At 41.1% G+C, this 16,939-nt stretch overlaps 1 protein-coding gene across 2 annotated transcripts in view; it reads left to right on the top strand.

The window, feature by feature from the left end:
* vps39 (VPS39 subunit of HOPS complex) overlaps positions 1-16,939 on the top strand; it is a 56,328-nt gene that overhangs the window by 28,868 nt on the left and 10,521 nt on the right. For both annotated transcript variants that reach the window (XM_061886909.1, XM_061886908.1), the window contains exons 15-21: positions 1,677-1,763; positions 4,413-4,486; positions 7,081-7,297; positions 7,393-7,521; positions 10,835-10,937; positions 13,097-13,142; positions 13,242-13,391. In XM_061886909.1, coding sequence (XP_061742893.1) covers positions 1,677-1,763; positions 4,413-4,486; positions 7,081-7,297; positions 7,393-7,521; positions 10,835-10,937; positions 13,097-13,142; positions 13,242-13,391 — 806 coding nt within the window. The remainder of the gene's footprint in view (positions 1-1,676; positions 1,764-4,412; positions 4,487-7,080; positions 7,298-7,392; positions 7,522-10,834; positions 10,938-13,096; positions 13,143-13,241; positions 13,392-16,939) is intronic.

Genomic DNA, 16,939 nt, shown 5'->3' with positions numbered 1-16,939 from the left:
TAGATTGGTCACATCTAGTCTTTGACCTTAGACTTGGACTGGTCACATCGAATCTTAGAATTATTTTGGTCACATGTAGTCTTAGACTTAGATTGATCACATGTAGTCTTAGATTGGTCACATCTAGTCTTTGGTCACATGTAGTCTCGTCTTAGATTGGTCACATCTAGTCTAAGACCTTAGTCTTAGATTGGTCACATCGATTCTTAGACTTAGATTGGTCACATCTAGTCTTAGATTGGTCACATGTAGTCTTAGTCTTAGATTGGTCACATCTAGTCTTAGTCTTACATTGGTCAGATCTAGTCTTAGATTCGTCACATGTAGTCTTAGTCTTGGATTGGTCACATCTAGTCTTAGACCTTAAACATAGATTGGTCACATTTAGTCTTAGATTGGTCACATGTAGTCTTAGATTGGTCACATCTAGTCTTAGTCTTACATTGGTCAGATCTAGTCTTAGATTCGTCACATGTAGTCTTAGTCTTAGATTGGTCACATCTAGTCTTAGACATAGTCTTAGATTGGTCACATCTAGTCTTAGACATAGTCTTAGATTGGTCACATCTAGTCTTAGACCTTAGACTTAGATCGGTCACATGTAGTCTTAGTCTTAGATTGGTCACATCTAGTCTTAAACATAGTCTTAGATTGGTCACATCTAGTCTTAGACCTCAGGCTTAGGTCGGTCACATGTAGTCTTAGTCTTAGATTGGTCACATCTAGTCTTAGATTGGTCACATGTAGTCTTTGTGTTAGATTGGTCACGTCTAGTCTTAGACTTAGATTGGTCACATGTAGTCTTAGTCTTAGATTGGTCACATGTAGTCTTAGACTTAGATTGGTCACATCTAGTCTTAGACTTAGATTGGTCACATCTAGTCTTAGACTTAGATTGGTTACATATAGTCTTAGACTTAGATTGGTCACATGTAGTCTTAGACTTAGATTGGTCACATGTAGTCTTACACTTAGATTGGTCACATGTAGTCTTAGACTTAGATTGGTCACATGTAGTCTTAGATTGGTCACATCTAGTCTTAGACTTAGATTGGTTACATGTAGTCTTAGACTTAGATTGTTCACATCGAGCCTTAGACTTAGAATGGTCACATGTAGTCTAAGAATTAGAATGGTCACATGTAGTCTTAGACTTAGATTGGTCACATCTAGTCTTAGACCTCAGACTTAGATCGGTCACATGAAGTCTTAGACTTAGATTGGTCACATGTAGTCTTAGACTTAGATTGGTCACATGTAGTCTTAGACTTAAATTGGTCACATCTATTGTAAGAATTAGATTGGTCACATGTAGTCTTAGACTTAGAATGGTCACATGTAGTCTTAGACTTAGATTGGTCACATGTAGTCTTAGATAGGTCACATCTGGATGGAAGCCATGGCGAGCATTGTGTGCTCTCACGGGGGTTTTCCTTCCACCAGCAACAGCACTTTTGCCTCATAGTTTTTGTTTCCTGGCCACAGCTACTGAGCTCCTGGCTTTTTTTCCCCTGTTTTTAATTCAGACTCCAGTCCAACCTTCGGCCTCCAGCGCCTCGCTGGTGGCAAGTCATGCCTCCCCAGCCCCTCTGCCAGTTATATGGTGTTATTGTTCTGTAACGCAGAGCAGATGACAATGTTTGCCTTCCTCACCGGGTCTTGCTCGCCCCTCTCAGCTTTGCAGGTCCTGCTGGATCAGTCCACCAAGGCCAACTCTCCTCTCAAGGGCCACGAGCGCACCGTGCAGTACCTCCAGAGGCTGGGTGAGCTTCCACAGCCAAGCCCCCCACTCCTGTCTGTCTCCTACTTATTCCTTGATGCATACGCTTGATTTGTCGGTGGGATTTGGTGAGGGGAAAGTCTTTAGAAGTCGTTATGATTGATTGTGGGATTAAGTCGGCCCTCAGATGTACTGCACATGGAAAACTGTCTCCTCAACTGCTGCACACAAATAGGTGACACTGTGTCAAAAACAGGCTAGTATTTTCCTATACACACAAGAAAATATGTTTCAAACAGGCACGTCCAGACTTCTCGACTTTAGCATGCGGTAAATTTAGGCCTGCGCTTATAAATTTGAGTGTGATGTAAGGATACCATCATGAAAAGCACATTTAATAAAAAAATACGTTTTTATGGTCTTACCCTTACTTATAAATGAAGTCCATGCGCAGCTCCTTCTGATCAAAAGCATTGATAACTTGTTTATAGAAGTCTTCCTTATCTTTCTTCAGTTTTAAAAGTCTCTCTATCTCGATGGAGAGCTTCCTTTATTACCTCCTGCTTCGATTGAAAGTCCAGTTTAGAAAACGTTTTTTTTAGATATGTAATCATCCATGTTAAAAGTGCAAGCCAGAGGAAAAAATTTACGATCGCTGCTCACTCTTGCTGCCTGTTGTCACTTCTTCTGCAGCCGAGTAGTCGTTGGAAGGATCACTAGCGCCCTCTACCACCAGGAGGCGGGAGTCATTTAATGACTCATATTTGACACACGCGGCTACGGTATATTAATAAAACATTGCTGCTTACTGTTCTTTTTAGCATATTCAATAGCTTGGACCTTAAATCCTACTGAATAGCTCTTAATCTTCTTCCCTTTATGCGATTTGAAATTATTGAAATCAGTCTCCTCCATTTTGAAAATGATGAGGGGTGAAGTGTCACTCGTGACGTGACTAGTTTGACCCGGTGGAAATTCTAGGCATATGCTAATTATTTGGCGAAACGAGTTTGACTCGGCGGAAATTCTAGACATGTGTTTATAAAAATAATATTTTGCGAAACAAGTTTGACCCGGCGGATATTCTAAACATGCGCTAATAAAAATAATATTTTGTGAAACGCATTTGACCCGGCGGTAATACTAAGCACGCGCTAATTATTTTGCGAAACGAGTTTGACCCGGCAGTAATTCAAGACAGGCGCGTACTATATACCCGGCTGCAATTCATGGAAATACGGTAGTCCCATTATAGTGTGTTAAATAGCAAGATTGCGCTAAATTTATCTATTTGTGGCTGGCCCCCTGCAAATTATTAAAGGGGAACATTATCACAATTTCAAAAGGGTTAAAAACAATAAAAATCAGTTCCCAGTGGCTTGTTTTATTTTTTGAATTTTTTTTCTAAATGTTACACCTCCCGGAATATCCCTAAAAAAAGCTTTAAAGTTCTTGATTTTCGCTATTTGCGATGCGACTGTCCATTTCAATGTGACGTCATAGAGTGCTGCCAATGTAAACAAACAATGGCGAATAGCACAGTAAGATATAGCGACATTAGCTCGGATTCAGACTCGGATTTCAGCGGCTTAAGCGATATTCAACAGATTACGCATGTATTGAAACAGATGGTCGGAGTATGGAGGCAGATAGCGAAAACGAAAATGAAGCTATTGAGCGAATAGCTATTGACGCTATTCGGCCATAGCGTGGGTGTACCTAATGAAGTGGCCCATAGCATGGCTGCCTTAGTAGCATCGCCGGTAAAATGTGCGGACCAAACGATCAGGACTTTCGCATCTTGAGACACTGGAGCAACTTAAATCCGTCGATTGGTAAGTGTTTGTTTCGTATTAAATGTGGGTATCTAGTTTCAAATGTACATACAGCTAGCGTAAATAGCATGTTAGCATCGATTAGCCGGCAGTCATGCCGTGACCAAATATGTCTGATTAGCACATAAGTCAACATCAACAAAACTCACCTTTGTGATTTCGTTGACTTAATCGTTGCAAATGCATCTGCAGGTTATCCATACATCTCTGTGCCATGTCTGTCTTAGCATCGCCAGCAGACACTGGCAAATTCAATGGGGGTCTGGCGACAGATTTCTTGCCAGTGGTGCAACTTGAATCCCTCCCTGTTAGTGTTGTTACACCCTCCGACAACACACCGACGAGGCATGATGTCTCCAAGGTTCCAAAAAATAGTCGAAAAAACGGAAAATAACAGAGCTGAGACCCGGTGTTTGTAATGTGAAAATGAAAATGGCGGGTGTATTACCTTGGTGACGTCACATTCTGACGTCATCACTAAAAGACCGATAAACAGAAAGGTGTTTAATCTGCCAAAATTCACCCATTTAGAGTTCGAAAATCGATTAAAAAAATACATGGTCTTTTTTCTGCACCATCAAGGTATATATTGACGCTTACATAGGTCTGGTGATAATGTTCCCCTTTAAATGTATGAGAAACACTAGATTATAAAACTTGGAGAAAATGTGTATTAAATGTATGCCTCGACATTTTCAAGGGTCTTTTAAACATGACACATAGGGGGCGCCACAAATGTCATTTCCAATGCGATTGTTGGTTGTTTGCTGACGTCCTCAGTAAATAATCTGCTTGTGCAGCTGACATGGCATCCTTTCATTCGCTGGTTGTTTAGTATTCTTTCTTTCCTCACACAGGTGTCGAGAATCTGGGAATGATCTTCGAATTTTCTCCCTGGGTCCTGAAGATCTGCCCTGAAGACGGGCTAAAGGTGCGTTACGTGGTTTTGTCACATTGCTTGCAATCTTCAAGCTTGGGATTTTTCCGTCTATAGACGGAAATCCATCTTTTTTAATCTGTAAAAATATAAACGGTTATTTTCAGTTTTTCTTCATTTTTTTCCGACATTATTATGTGTTAAAGTCTTAATCCCTCTCTTTGCCGTACCTGCCAACCACTATGTTTTATCCCGAAATGAGTACGGTTTTTGATGATCCAGTGGTAAAAACTACACTGCAAAAAGTCAGTGTTCAAAAACCCATCCGTCCATCCATCCATCTTCTTCCGCTTATCCGAGTGTTCAAAAACAAGAAACAAAAACTAAGGGGTATTTTACTTGAACTAAGCAAAATTATCCGCCAATAGAAAATACAATTTGGCTTGTCAAGACTTTCCGAAACAATTAAAATTAGCTAGCCTCAATTAACCTCAAAATACCTTAAAATAAGTATAGTCTCACTAATAGCAAGTTCACTTTTCTTGGGAGAAAAAAAACTATATGAGACCTTTTTTCCTCAGTATGTTGAAAAATATTCTTAAATGAAGTAAATGATAGTGCCATTATTTTGACATAATTATATGCGCCCGGCGTTACTATTCTTGAAACTCATTTTTCCATAGATAACATGACATCACTGCGCCAAGTGCGTGCTCTTTCAGTCAATTAGTGCGCAAAGAATATATATATACATATATATATATATGTGTGTGTGTACTGTATGTGTGTGTATATGTATATGTGTGTGTGTATATATATATATATGTATATACAAACTGCGTTTCCATATGAGTTGGGATATTGTGTTAGATGTAAATATAAACAGAATACAATGATTTGCAAATCCTTTTCAACCCATATTCAGTTGAATGCACTACAAAGACAACATATTCGATGTTAAAACTCATAAATTTTTCTTTTTCTTTTACAAACAATAGAATTTCATGGCTGCAACACGTGCCAAAGTAGTTGGGAAAGGGCATGTTCACCACTGTGTTACATCACCTTTTCTTTTAATAACACTCAATAAACGTTTGGGAAGTGAGGAAACTAATTGTTGAAGCTTTGAAAGTGGAATTCTTTCCCATTCTTGTTTTATGTAGAGCTTCAGTCCTTCAACAGTCCGGGGTCTCCGCTGTCGTATTTTACGCTTCACACATTTTCCATGGGAGACAAGTCTGGACTGCAGGCGGGCCAGGGAAGTACCCGCACTCTTTTTTTACAAAGCCACGCTGTTGTAACACGTGCTGAATGTGGCTTGGCATTGTCTTGCTGAAATAAGCAGGGGCGTCCATGAAAATGACGGCTCTTAGATGGCAGCATATGTTGTTCCAAAACCTGTATGTACCTTTCGGCCTTAATGGTGCCTTCACAGATGTGTAAGTTACCCATGCCTTGGGCACTAATGCGCCTCCATACCATCACAGATGCTGTTTTTTTAACTTTGCGTCGATAACAGTCTGGATGGTTCGCTTCCCCTTTGGTCCGGATGACACAATGTCGAATATTTCCCAAAACAATTTGAAATGTGAACTCGTCAGACCACAGAACACTTTTCCACTTGGCATCAGTCCATCTTAGATGATCTCGGGCCCTGAGAAGCCGGCGGTATTTCTGGATGTTGTTGATAAATGGCTTTCGCTTTGCGTAGTAGAGCTTTAACTTGCACTTACAGATGTAGCGACAAACTGTATTTAGTGACAGTGGTTTTCTGAAGTGATCCTGAGCCCATGTGGTGATATCCTTTAGAGATTGATGTCGGTTTTTGATACAGTGCTGTCTGAGGGATCGAAGGTATCGATCATTCAATGTTGGTTTCCGGCCATGCCGCTTACGTGGAGTGATTTCTCCAGATTCTCAGAACCTTTTGATGATATTATGGAGCGTAGATGTTGAAATCCCTAAATTTCCTGCAATTGCACTTTGAGAAACGTTGTTCTTAAACTGTTTGACTATTTGCTCACACAGTTGTGGACAAAGGGGTGTACCTCGCCCCATCCTTTCTTGTGAAAGACTGAGCATTTTTTGGGAAGCTGTTTTTATACCCAATCATGGCACCCACCTGTTCCTAATTAGCCTGCACACCTGTGGGATGTTCCAAATAAGTGTTTGATGAGCATTCCTCTACTTTATCAGTATTTATTGCCACTTTTCCCAACTTTTTTGTCACATGTTGCTGGCATCAAATTCTAAAGTTAAAGATTATTTGCAAAAAAAAAAAATGTTTATCAGTTTGAACATCAAATATGTTGTCTTTGTAGCATATTCAACTGAATATGGGTTGAAAATGATTTGTATTCTGTTTATATTTACATCTAACACAATTTCCCAACTCATATGGAAACGGGGTTTGTACAACCCATTTAGCATTTACCAATGTGTTAATTCCACGACTGTATGTATCGGTATCGGTTGATAGTAGTAATTAAGAGTTGGACAATATCGGCAAAAAAGCCATTATTGGACATCTCTAGTTTAAACTCTCATGCTATGTCCTGCTATAAATCACTCAATCACTTACTTCCAGTCTTTTTTCATCGAGTTTCAATCACACGCCGGAATTTTTCCCCCACGCGGCTCCCCCTCAGATCTTCACGGAGGACCTGACCGAGGTGGAGACATTACCCCGGGACAAGGTGCTGAACTTCCTGAAGGAGGGCTTCAAAGAGCTGGCCATCCCCTACTTGGAACACATCGTCTACATGTGGGACGACAAGGGCCCGGAGTTCCACAACACGCTCATCCAGCTCTACCTGGAGAGGGTCCAAGGCCTGATGAAGCAGTACCTCAACTCATTGCCAGAAGGTCTGTGGTCCAGTAAAAAAGGCAACCATGAAACCGAAGAATGATACGAGGGTTACAAGCAGCTGATGTGTTTTTCTTCTCTTTTTGGGTGTCAGGGGTTAAGGCTGTTGCCGCGGGGACGGAAACAGGTGAACTGGGAGAGTTCCGGAACAAGCTTCTGTCCTTTTTGGATATTTCCAGCAGTTACGAACCGGCGCGGCTCATCAGTGACTTTCCCTTTGACGGTAAGTTGTGAACAAGACCGGGAGTCGGTGAACTTTTACTATCAAGAGATAGTTAAACGTTGTTGTACCTGTTAGAACAAGTACAGTGTAGGCCTAGTTGGAATAGTTGTGTGATAAACCAAACTATAATAGTGTGAGAGTCCAGTCCATAATGGATCTAACATAATAGTGTGAGAGTCCAGTCCATAGTGGATCTAACATAATAGTGAGAGAGTCCAGTCCATAGTGGATCTAACATAATAATGTGAGAGTCCAGTCCATAGTGGATCTAACAGAATAGTAAGAGTCCAGTCCATAGTGGATCCAGCATAATAGTGAGAGTCTAGTACATAGTGGATTTAATATAATAGTGTGAGAGTCCAGTCCATAGTGGATCTAACATAATGGTGAGAGTCCAGTCCATAGTGGATCTAACGTAATAGTGAGAGTCCAGTCCATAGTTGATCTAACATAATAATGTGAGAGTCCAGTCCATAGTGGATCTAACATAATAATGTGAGAGTCCAGTCCATAGTGGATCTAACAGAATAGTAAGAGTCCAGTCCATAGTGGATCCAGCATAATAGTGAGAGTCTAGTACATAGTGGATTTAATATAATAGTGTGAGAGTCCAGTAAAAGTGGATCTAACATAATAGTGTGAGAGTCCAGTCCATAGTGGATCTAACGTAATAGTGAGAGTCCAGTCCATAGTTGATCTAACATAATAATGTGAGAGTCCAGTCCATAGTGGATCTAACATAATAATGTGAGAGTCCAGTCCATAGTGGATCTAACAGAATAGTAAGAGTCCAGTCCATAGTGGATCCAGCATAATAGTGAGAGTCTAGTACATAGTGGATTTAATATAATAGTGTGAGCGTCCAGTAAAAGTGGATCTAACATAATAGTGTGAGAGTCCAGTCCATAGTGGATCCAGCATAATAGTGAGAGTCTAGTACATAGTGGATTTAATATAATAGTGTGAGAGTCCAGTAAAAGTGGATCTAACATAATAGTGTGAGTTCAGTCCCTAGTGGATCTAACATAATAGTGTGAGAGTCCAGTCCATAGTGGATCTAACATAATAGTGTGAGAGGATCCAGTCCATTGTGGATCTAACATAATAGTGTGAGAGTCCAGTCCATAGTGGATCTAACATAATAGTGTGAGAGGATCCAGTCCATTGTGGATCTAACATAATAGTGTGAGAGTCCAGTCCATAGTGGATCTAACATAATAGTGAGAGTCCAGTCCATAGTGGATCTAACATAATAGTGAGAGTCTAGTACATAGTGGATCTAACATAATAGTGTGAGAGGATCCAGTCCATTGTGGATCTAACATAATAGTGTGAGAGTCCAGTCCATAGTGGATCTAACATAATAGTGAGAGTCCAGTCCATAGTGGATCTAACATAATAGTGAGAGTCTAGTACATAGTGGATCTAACATAATAGTGTGAGAGGATCCAGTCCATTGTGGATCTAACATAATAGTGTGAGAGTCCAGTCCATAGTGGATCTAACATAATAGTGAGAGTCCAGTCCATAGTGGATCTAACATAATAGTGAGAGTCTAGTACATAGTGGATCCAACATAATAGTGTGAGAGTCCAGTAAAAGTGGATCTAACATAATAGTGTGAGAGTCCAGTCCATAGTAGATCTAGCATAATAGTGTGAGAATCCAGTCCATAGTGGATCTAGCATAATAGTGAGAGTCTAGTACATAGTGGATCTAATATAATAGTGTGAGAGTCCAGTAAAAGTGGATCTAACATAATAGTGTGAGAATCCAGTCCCTAGTGGATCTAACATAATAGTGTTAGAGTCCAGTAAAAGTGGATCCAACATAATAGTGTGAGAGTCCAGTCCATAGTGGATCTAACATAATAGTGTGAGAGTCCTGTAAAAGTGGATCTAACATGGTAGTGAGAGTCCGGTTTATAGTGGATCTAGCATAATATTGTAAAAGTCTAGTCCATAGTGGACCAAACATAATAGTGTGAGAGTCCAGTCCATAGTGAATCTAACATAATAGTGAGAGTCTAGTACATAGTGGATCTAACATAATAGTGTGAGAGGATCCAGTCCATTGTGGATCTAACATAATAGTGTGAGAGTCCAGTCCATAGTAGATCTAGCATAATAGTGTGAGAATCCAGTCCATAGTGGATCTAACATAATAGTAAGAGTCTAGTACATAGTGGATCCAATATAATAGTGTGAGAGTCCAGTAAAAGTGGATCTAACATAATAGTGTGAGAATCCAGTCCCTAGTGGATCTAACATAATAGTGTTAGAGTCCAGTAAAAGTGGATCCAACATAATAGTGTGAGAGTCCAGTCCATAGTGGATCTAGCATAATAGTGTGAGAGTCCTGTAAAAGTGGATCTAACATGGTAGTGAGAGTCCGGTTTATAGTGGATCTAGCATAATATTGTAAAAGTCTAGTCCATAGTGGACCAAACATAATAGTGTGAGAGTCCAGTCCATAGTGGATCTAACATATTAGTAAGAGTCCAGTCCATAGTGGATCTAACATAATAGTGTGAGAGTCCAGTCCACAGTGGATCTAACATAATAGTGAGAGTCTAATCCATAGTGGATCTAACATAATAGTGTGAGAGTCCAGTAAAAGTGGATTTAATGTAAGTGTGAGAGTCCAGTCCATAGTGGATCTAACATAATAGTGAAAGTCTAGTCCATAGTGGATCTAACATAATAGTGTGAGAGTCCAGTCCATAGTGGATCTAACATAATAGTAAGAGTCCAGTCCATAGTGGATCCAACATAATAGTGTGAGAGTCCAGTCCATAGTGGATCTAACATAATAGTGAGAGTCCAGTCCATGGTGAGGCCAGCAGGAGACCATCCCAAGCAGAGACAGGTCAATGGCAGATAAACTGGTCTAAAAAGGGGGTCTATTTAAAGGCTAGAGTATACAAACTAGTTTTAAGATGGGACTTCAATGCTAAATAGTAATTAGTATATCATGTAAAAGCGCAGATTCCAGCCATTGAAAGACTTAGTATAGTTAAAGACTCACGGTCATTACACAACATCATAACAGCAACTACACTTTCCATCTTAAAAATCAAAAAAATATTTTTGGAAATGTCTGGCGGGCAAGATTGAAAAGCTTAAAAAAGTCAGGCAGCTGCATTCTCTACCGCCTGAAGCCTCTTTAGCCTTGACTTGTGTTGAAAAGAGAATGGCAATAGTCAACACCAGATGGCGAACCCTCATTTGTGTGTGCCAAGACTTTCGGGGATAGTCTGCATTGACTGTCAGACCAAGTACTGAGGAGCTTGATGTGGTCTGGTCCCCACCAGGTCTGCTGGAGGAGCGGGCCCTGCTCCTGGGTCGGATGGGGAAACACGAGCAGGCGCTCTTCATTTATGTACACATTCTGCAGGACACGCGCATGGCTGAGGAGTGAGTGTACACACACACACACACACATTCTTCTACATCCATCCATCCTTTTTCTACCGCTTAGTCCCTTTGGGGGCGCTGGTGCCTATCTCAGCTACAATCAGGCGTAAGGCGGTGTACACGTGTATATGTTACTTCCAAAAAATGCCTACCTCTTTAGGACCAGCCTTTCTAGATATATGAAAATTTGTATTTACAACATAAATAATATATACATACTATGCAAATGTAAAAAATGTGTTGGAATTTCACAAGAAAAACTAAGAATGTTGGCAGTATTGTAATAAAAGTGGTAATTTTACTCAATGCGACTCAAAATTTTACACAAAAAAAAAATTAATATTTGTGCAGTATCATGATAAAAGTTGGAATTTCACAATTTCATAAGAAAACTTTAAAAGTCTGGCGATATTATGATAATAATCGGAATTTTACTTTGGAAAATGATGACAAAAGTCATCGTTTTACTCCAAAAATGTCACTGTTTCACAAGAACAACAAAAACATTGGCAAAATTGTGATTAAAGTCAGATTTTCACCATTTTTTGCGTTAAAAAGTCATCATTTTACTTTAAAAAGTTATGATTTTTACGAGAAAACATTGCAATGTTACAGAAACAGAAAGAATGTGAGAAATTTTTGTCAATATTAAGAAAAAAGTTTGGAATTGTTTTTTTTCTTCATTATTTACTGCAAGTATGTCTCTATATACATATTTATTTTATTGTTTTTATTTATTTTGGCCAAAGGCGCTGCATTTTAATTTCTTGCATACACTTGTTATTAAATATGTTGGCCAGAGGGGGAGCACTTCAAATTTTGACACACACTTGTCATTTCATATGTTGACCAGAGGGGGAGCACTTTTAAAACCGACACAGAAAGAATCCCTCATTTTTGGGATCACCCTCATTTTGATAGATGTCACCAGCGAATGATACATTGTCTATTAGATGCAATGTTATTGGGACAATGATTTATGTCATCACTCGTTCACACCTCCTCATATGGAGGCTACTTTTCCTTCTTGATGTCTCAAGAAGGGTAGAAATACAAGAACACACACACACGAGCTTGCATTTCTTACCTTCTTGAGACCTGATAAAAATGCCTACCTCTTTAGGACCAGCCTTTCTAGATATATGAAGATTTGTATTTACAACATGAATAATATATACATACTATGCAAATGTAAAAAATGTGTTGGAATTTCACAAGAAAAACTAAGAATGTTGGCAGTATTGTAATAAAAGTGGTAATTTTACTCAATGCGAGTCAAAATTTTACAAAAAAAAATGCACATTTGTGCGATATTTTACTTTTTTGTTTTGATTTATATCCCCATCATTTACTTTTTACATTTTAAATTGATCTTTACTCTGTACACTGCTGCTGGAATTTTAATTTTCCTGAAAGAATCAATAAAGTACTATCTATCTATCCATCCAATATCATGATAAAAGTTGGGATTTCACAATTTAATAAGAAAACTTGAAAATTTTGGCAATACTATGATAAGAAAAACTTAGAATGTTGGCAGTATTGTAATAAAAGTGGTCATTTTACTCAACGCAGTCAAAATTTTACAAAATATCATGATAAAAGTTGGAATTTCACAATTTCATAAGAAAACTTTAAAAGTCCGGCGATATTATGATAATAATTGGAATTTTACTTGGCAAAATGATGACAAAAGTCATCGTTTTACTCCAAAAATGTCACTGTTTTACAAGAACAACAAAAACATTGGCAAAATTGTGATTAAAGTCAGATTTTCACAATATTTTGCGTTAAAAAGTCATCATTTTACTTTAAAAAGTTATCATTTTTACGAGAAAACATTGCAATATTACAGAAACGGAAAGAATGTGAGAAATTGTTGCCAATATTAAGAAAAAAGTCGACACATTGTGAGAAAAAGGCCACGTTTAGTTGATTTATTGTTTGTAATTGTTTTCTAATCTTCATTATTTACTTCACGTTATTACAGTATGTCTCTACATACATATTTATGTGATTTATTTATATATTTTATTATTATTGTTGATGTCTCAAGAAGGGTAGAAATACAAGAACACACACAAACAGTCATAACGGTTTACATGTTTATAAGCGCAGGCCCTCATTGCGGAAATAACGAGGTGTCGTTTTCTCTGCAGGTACTGTCATGGCCATTACAACAGCACCTTGGAAGGAAATAAAGACGTGAGTAGCTTTTAATCCCGTCCTCATTTCTCCATTTCTGCCTTTAACTTGAGATGGAGGCGTAACAAAGGGTATGTTGTTCCACCCCACCACATGCAGGTTTACCTTTCCCTGCTGCGGATGTACCTGTCCCCCCCGGACGTGCACTGCCTGGGGCCCATCAAGATGGAGCTGTCGGAGCCCCAGGCCAACCTCCAGGCCGCCCTGCAGGTCCTGGAGCTGCACCACAGCAAGCTCAACACCACCAAGGTGAGTCACCCCGGGGTCCAACGGTTGCTGTGTTCTGCGGTGAACCTTAAGACTTCTGTTCTCACGCCATGGCATTGCCGGTTTTTACGAGCAGAGGAGCGCGTTCGGCAGCGCGCACACAGGGAGTACTTACAAGCAAACACGGTGTATACCGTATTTCCTTGAATTACCACCGGGGCGCTAATTAATTTCAAACCTCTTCTCACTCCGCCGCTTACCAAAGGCATGCGGTAAATTTAGGCCTGCGCTTATCAATTTGAGTGTGATGTAAGGATACCATCATGAAAAGCACATTTAATTAAAAAAACTTTATTATTATTATTATTTACTTATAAATGAAGTCCATGCGCAGCTCCTTCTGATCAAATGCATCGATAACTTCTTTATAGAAGTCTTCCTTATCTTTCTTCAGTTTTAAAAGTCTCTCTGTCTCGGTGGAGATCTTCCTTTATTACCTCCTGCTTCGATTGAAAGTCCAGTTTAGAAAACTATTTTATTTTAGATATGTAATCCTCCATGTTAAAAGTGCAAGCGAAAGGAAAAAATAAACGATCGCTGCTCACTCTTGCTACTCGTTGTCACTTCTTCTGCAGCCGAGTAGTCCCAAGAAGGATCACTAGCGCCCTCTACCACCAGGAGGCGGGAGTCATTTAATGACTCATATTTGACGCACGCAGCTACGGTGTATTAATAAAACATAGCCGCTTACTGTTCTGCTTACTGTGTTTGGAATAAAAATTAAGACATTTAAAAAGGGTTTTTTTTTTTTATCTTTTCTTGCGGCCCAGCCTCACCCAGACTCGGCATCCAGTGGCCCCCAGGTAAATGGAGTTTAAGACCCCTGCCCTATACACAAGAGTTGCATGAATTCAAGGCGATATTTGGTCCTCACAGTCTCTCCTATCATCCGACGGTCAGGTTCAAACACTGATGACATCTGTGAAACAGGACAAAAAGCAAGGAATCAAACAGTCACAGAATTCAATTTGTCTCAGTGAGGAGAAACGTCTACATCTGTACCCTTGTACGGTGTCTGCTAAAAGATTGCACGCCTCCTCCTTTTATTTGGACTTTCCCTGACCACATGGCAACAGCTGCTTCCGAACGGACGGGGGTCGTAAACAGCCATCGCCTTTGAGTACGAAACAGTTTAAAAGAACAGGTCGGTTCAAAAAAGAGGTTCGTAAAATAAATAAATAATGATAAATGGGTTGTACTTGTATAGCGCTTTTCTACCTTCAAGGTACTCAAAGCGCTTTGACACTACTTCCACATTTACCCATTCACACACACATTCACACACTGATAGAGGGAGCTGCCATGCAAGGCGCTAACCGGCACCCATCAGGAGCAAGGGTGAAGTGTCTTGCTCAGGACACAACGGACGTGACGAGGTTGGTACTAGGTGGGGATTAAACCAGGGACCCTCGGGTTGCGCACGGCCACTCTTCCACTGCGCCACGCCTACCCTAAAAGAGTTTTAAAAAAGTCTGGTCCTGCTTCTTTTTCGCTTTGTAGTTCTTGGGTCAGACAATATCTTTTTGTTGATTGCGATGCATGAAAGAAACAGAAACCCCCTAATAGAATAGAATAGAAAGTACTTTATTGATCCCTGGGGGGAATTCAACACCATCATGTTGCTTCCCCCCCTACACAGTGGAGTTTGAAACCCCTTCATGTTGCTTCCCCTCCTACACAGTGGAGTTTGAAACCCCTTCATGTTGCTTCCCCCCCTACACAGTGGAGTTTGAAACCCCTTCATGTTGCTTCCCCTCCTACACAGTGGAGTTTGAAACCCCTTCATGTTGCTTCCCCCCCTACACAGTGGAGTTTGAAACCCCTTCATGTTGCTTCCCCCCCTACACAGTGGAGTTTGAAACCCCTTCATGTTGCTTCCCCCCCTACACAGTGGAGTTTGAAACCCCTTCATGTTGCTTCCCCCCCTACACAGTGGAGTTTGAAACCCCTTCATGTTGCTTCCCCCCCTACACAGTGGAGTTTGAAACCCCTTCATGTTGCTTCCCCTCCTACACAGTGGAGTTTGAAACCCCTTCATGTTGCTTCCCCCCCCTACACAGTGGAGTTTGAAACCCCTTCATGTTGCTTCCCCCCCTACACAGTGGAGTTTGAAACCCCTTCATGTTGCTTCCCCCCCTACACAGTGGAGTTTGAAACCCCTTCATGTTGCTTCCCCTCCTACACAGTGGAGTTTGAAACCCCTTCATGTTGCTTCCCCCCCTACACAGTGGAGTTTGAAACCCCTTCATGTTGCTTCCCCCCCTACACAGTGGAGTTTGAAACCCCTTCATGTTGCTTCCCCCCCTACACAGTGGAGTTTGAAACCCCTTCATGTTGCTTCCCCTCCTACACAGTGGAGTTTGAAACCCCTTCATGTTGCTTCCCCCCCTACACAGTGGAGTTTGAAACCCCTTCATGTTGCTTCCCCTCCTACACAGTGGAGTTTGAAACCCCTTCATGTTGCTTCCCCCCCCTACACAGTGGAGTTTGAAACCCCTTCATGTTGCTTCCCCCCCTACACAGTGGAGTTTGAAACCCCTTCATGTTGCTTCCCCCCCTACACAGTGGAGTTTGAAACCCCTTCATGTTGCTTCCCCTCCTACACAGTGGAGTTTGAAACCCCTTCATGTTGCTTCCCCCCCTACACAGTGGAGTTTGAAACCCCTTCATGTTGCTTCCCCCCCTACACAGTGGAGTTTGAAACCCCTTCATGTTGCTTCCCCCCCTACACAGTGGAGTTTGAAACCCCTTCATGTTGCTTCCCCTCCTACACAGTGGAGTTTGAAACCCCTTCATGTTGCTTCCCCCCCCTACACAGTGGAGTTTGAAACCCCTTCATGTTGCTTCCCCCCCTACACAGTGGAGTTTGAAACCCCTTCATGTTGCTTCCCCCCCTACACAGTGGAGTTTGAAACCCCTTCATGTTGCTTCCCCTCCTACACAGTGGAGTTTGAAACCCCTTCATGTTGCTTCCCCCCCTACACAGTGGAGTTTGAAACCCCTTCATGTTGCTTCCCCCCCTACACAGTGGAGTTTGAAACCCCTTCATGTTGCTTCCCCTCCTACACAGTGGAGTTTGAAACCCCTTCATGTTGCTTCCCCCCCCTACACAGTGGAGTTTGAAACCCCTTCATGTTGCTTCCCCCCCTACACAGTGGAGTTTGAAACCCCTTCATGTTGCTTCCCCCCCTACACAGTGGAGTTTGAAACCCCTTCATGTTGCTTCCCCCCCTACACAGTGGAGTTTGAAACCCCTTCATGTTGCTTCCCCCCCTACACAGTGGAGTTTGAAACCCCTTCATGTTGCTTCCCCTCCTACACAGTGGAGTTTGAAACCCCTTCATGTTGCTTCCCCCCCCTACACAGTGGAGTTTGAAACCCCTTCATGTTGCTTCCCCCCCTACACAGTGGAGTTTGAAACCCCTTCATGTTGCTCCCCCCCCCTACACAGTGGAGTTTGAAACCCCTTCATGTTGCTTCCCCCCCTACACAGTGGAGTTTGAAACCCCTTCATGTTGCTTCCCCCCCTA

This window comes from Nerophis ophidion, linkage group LG24, assembly GCF_033978795.1.
Source record: "Nerophis ophidion isolate RoL-2023_Sa linkage group LG24, RoL_Noph_v1.0, whole genome shotgun sequence".
Classification (NCBI taxonomy): Eukaryota; Metazoa; Chordata; class Actinopteri; order Syngnathiformes; family Syngnathidae; genus Nerophis; species Nerophis ophidion.
Note: the sequence above shows the minus strand (reverse complement) of the source record. Positions and strands in the feature narration are given on the sequence as shown.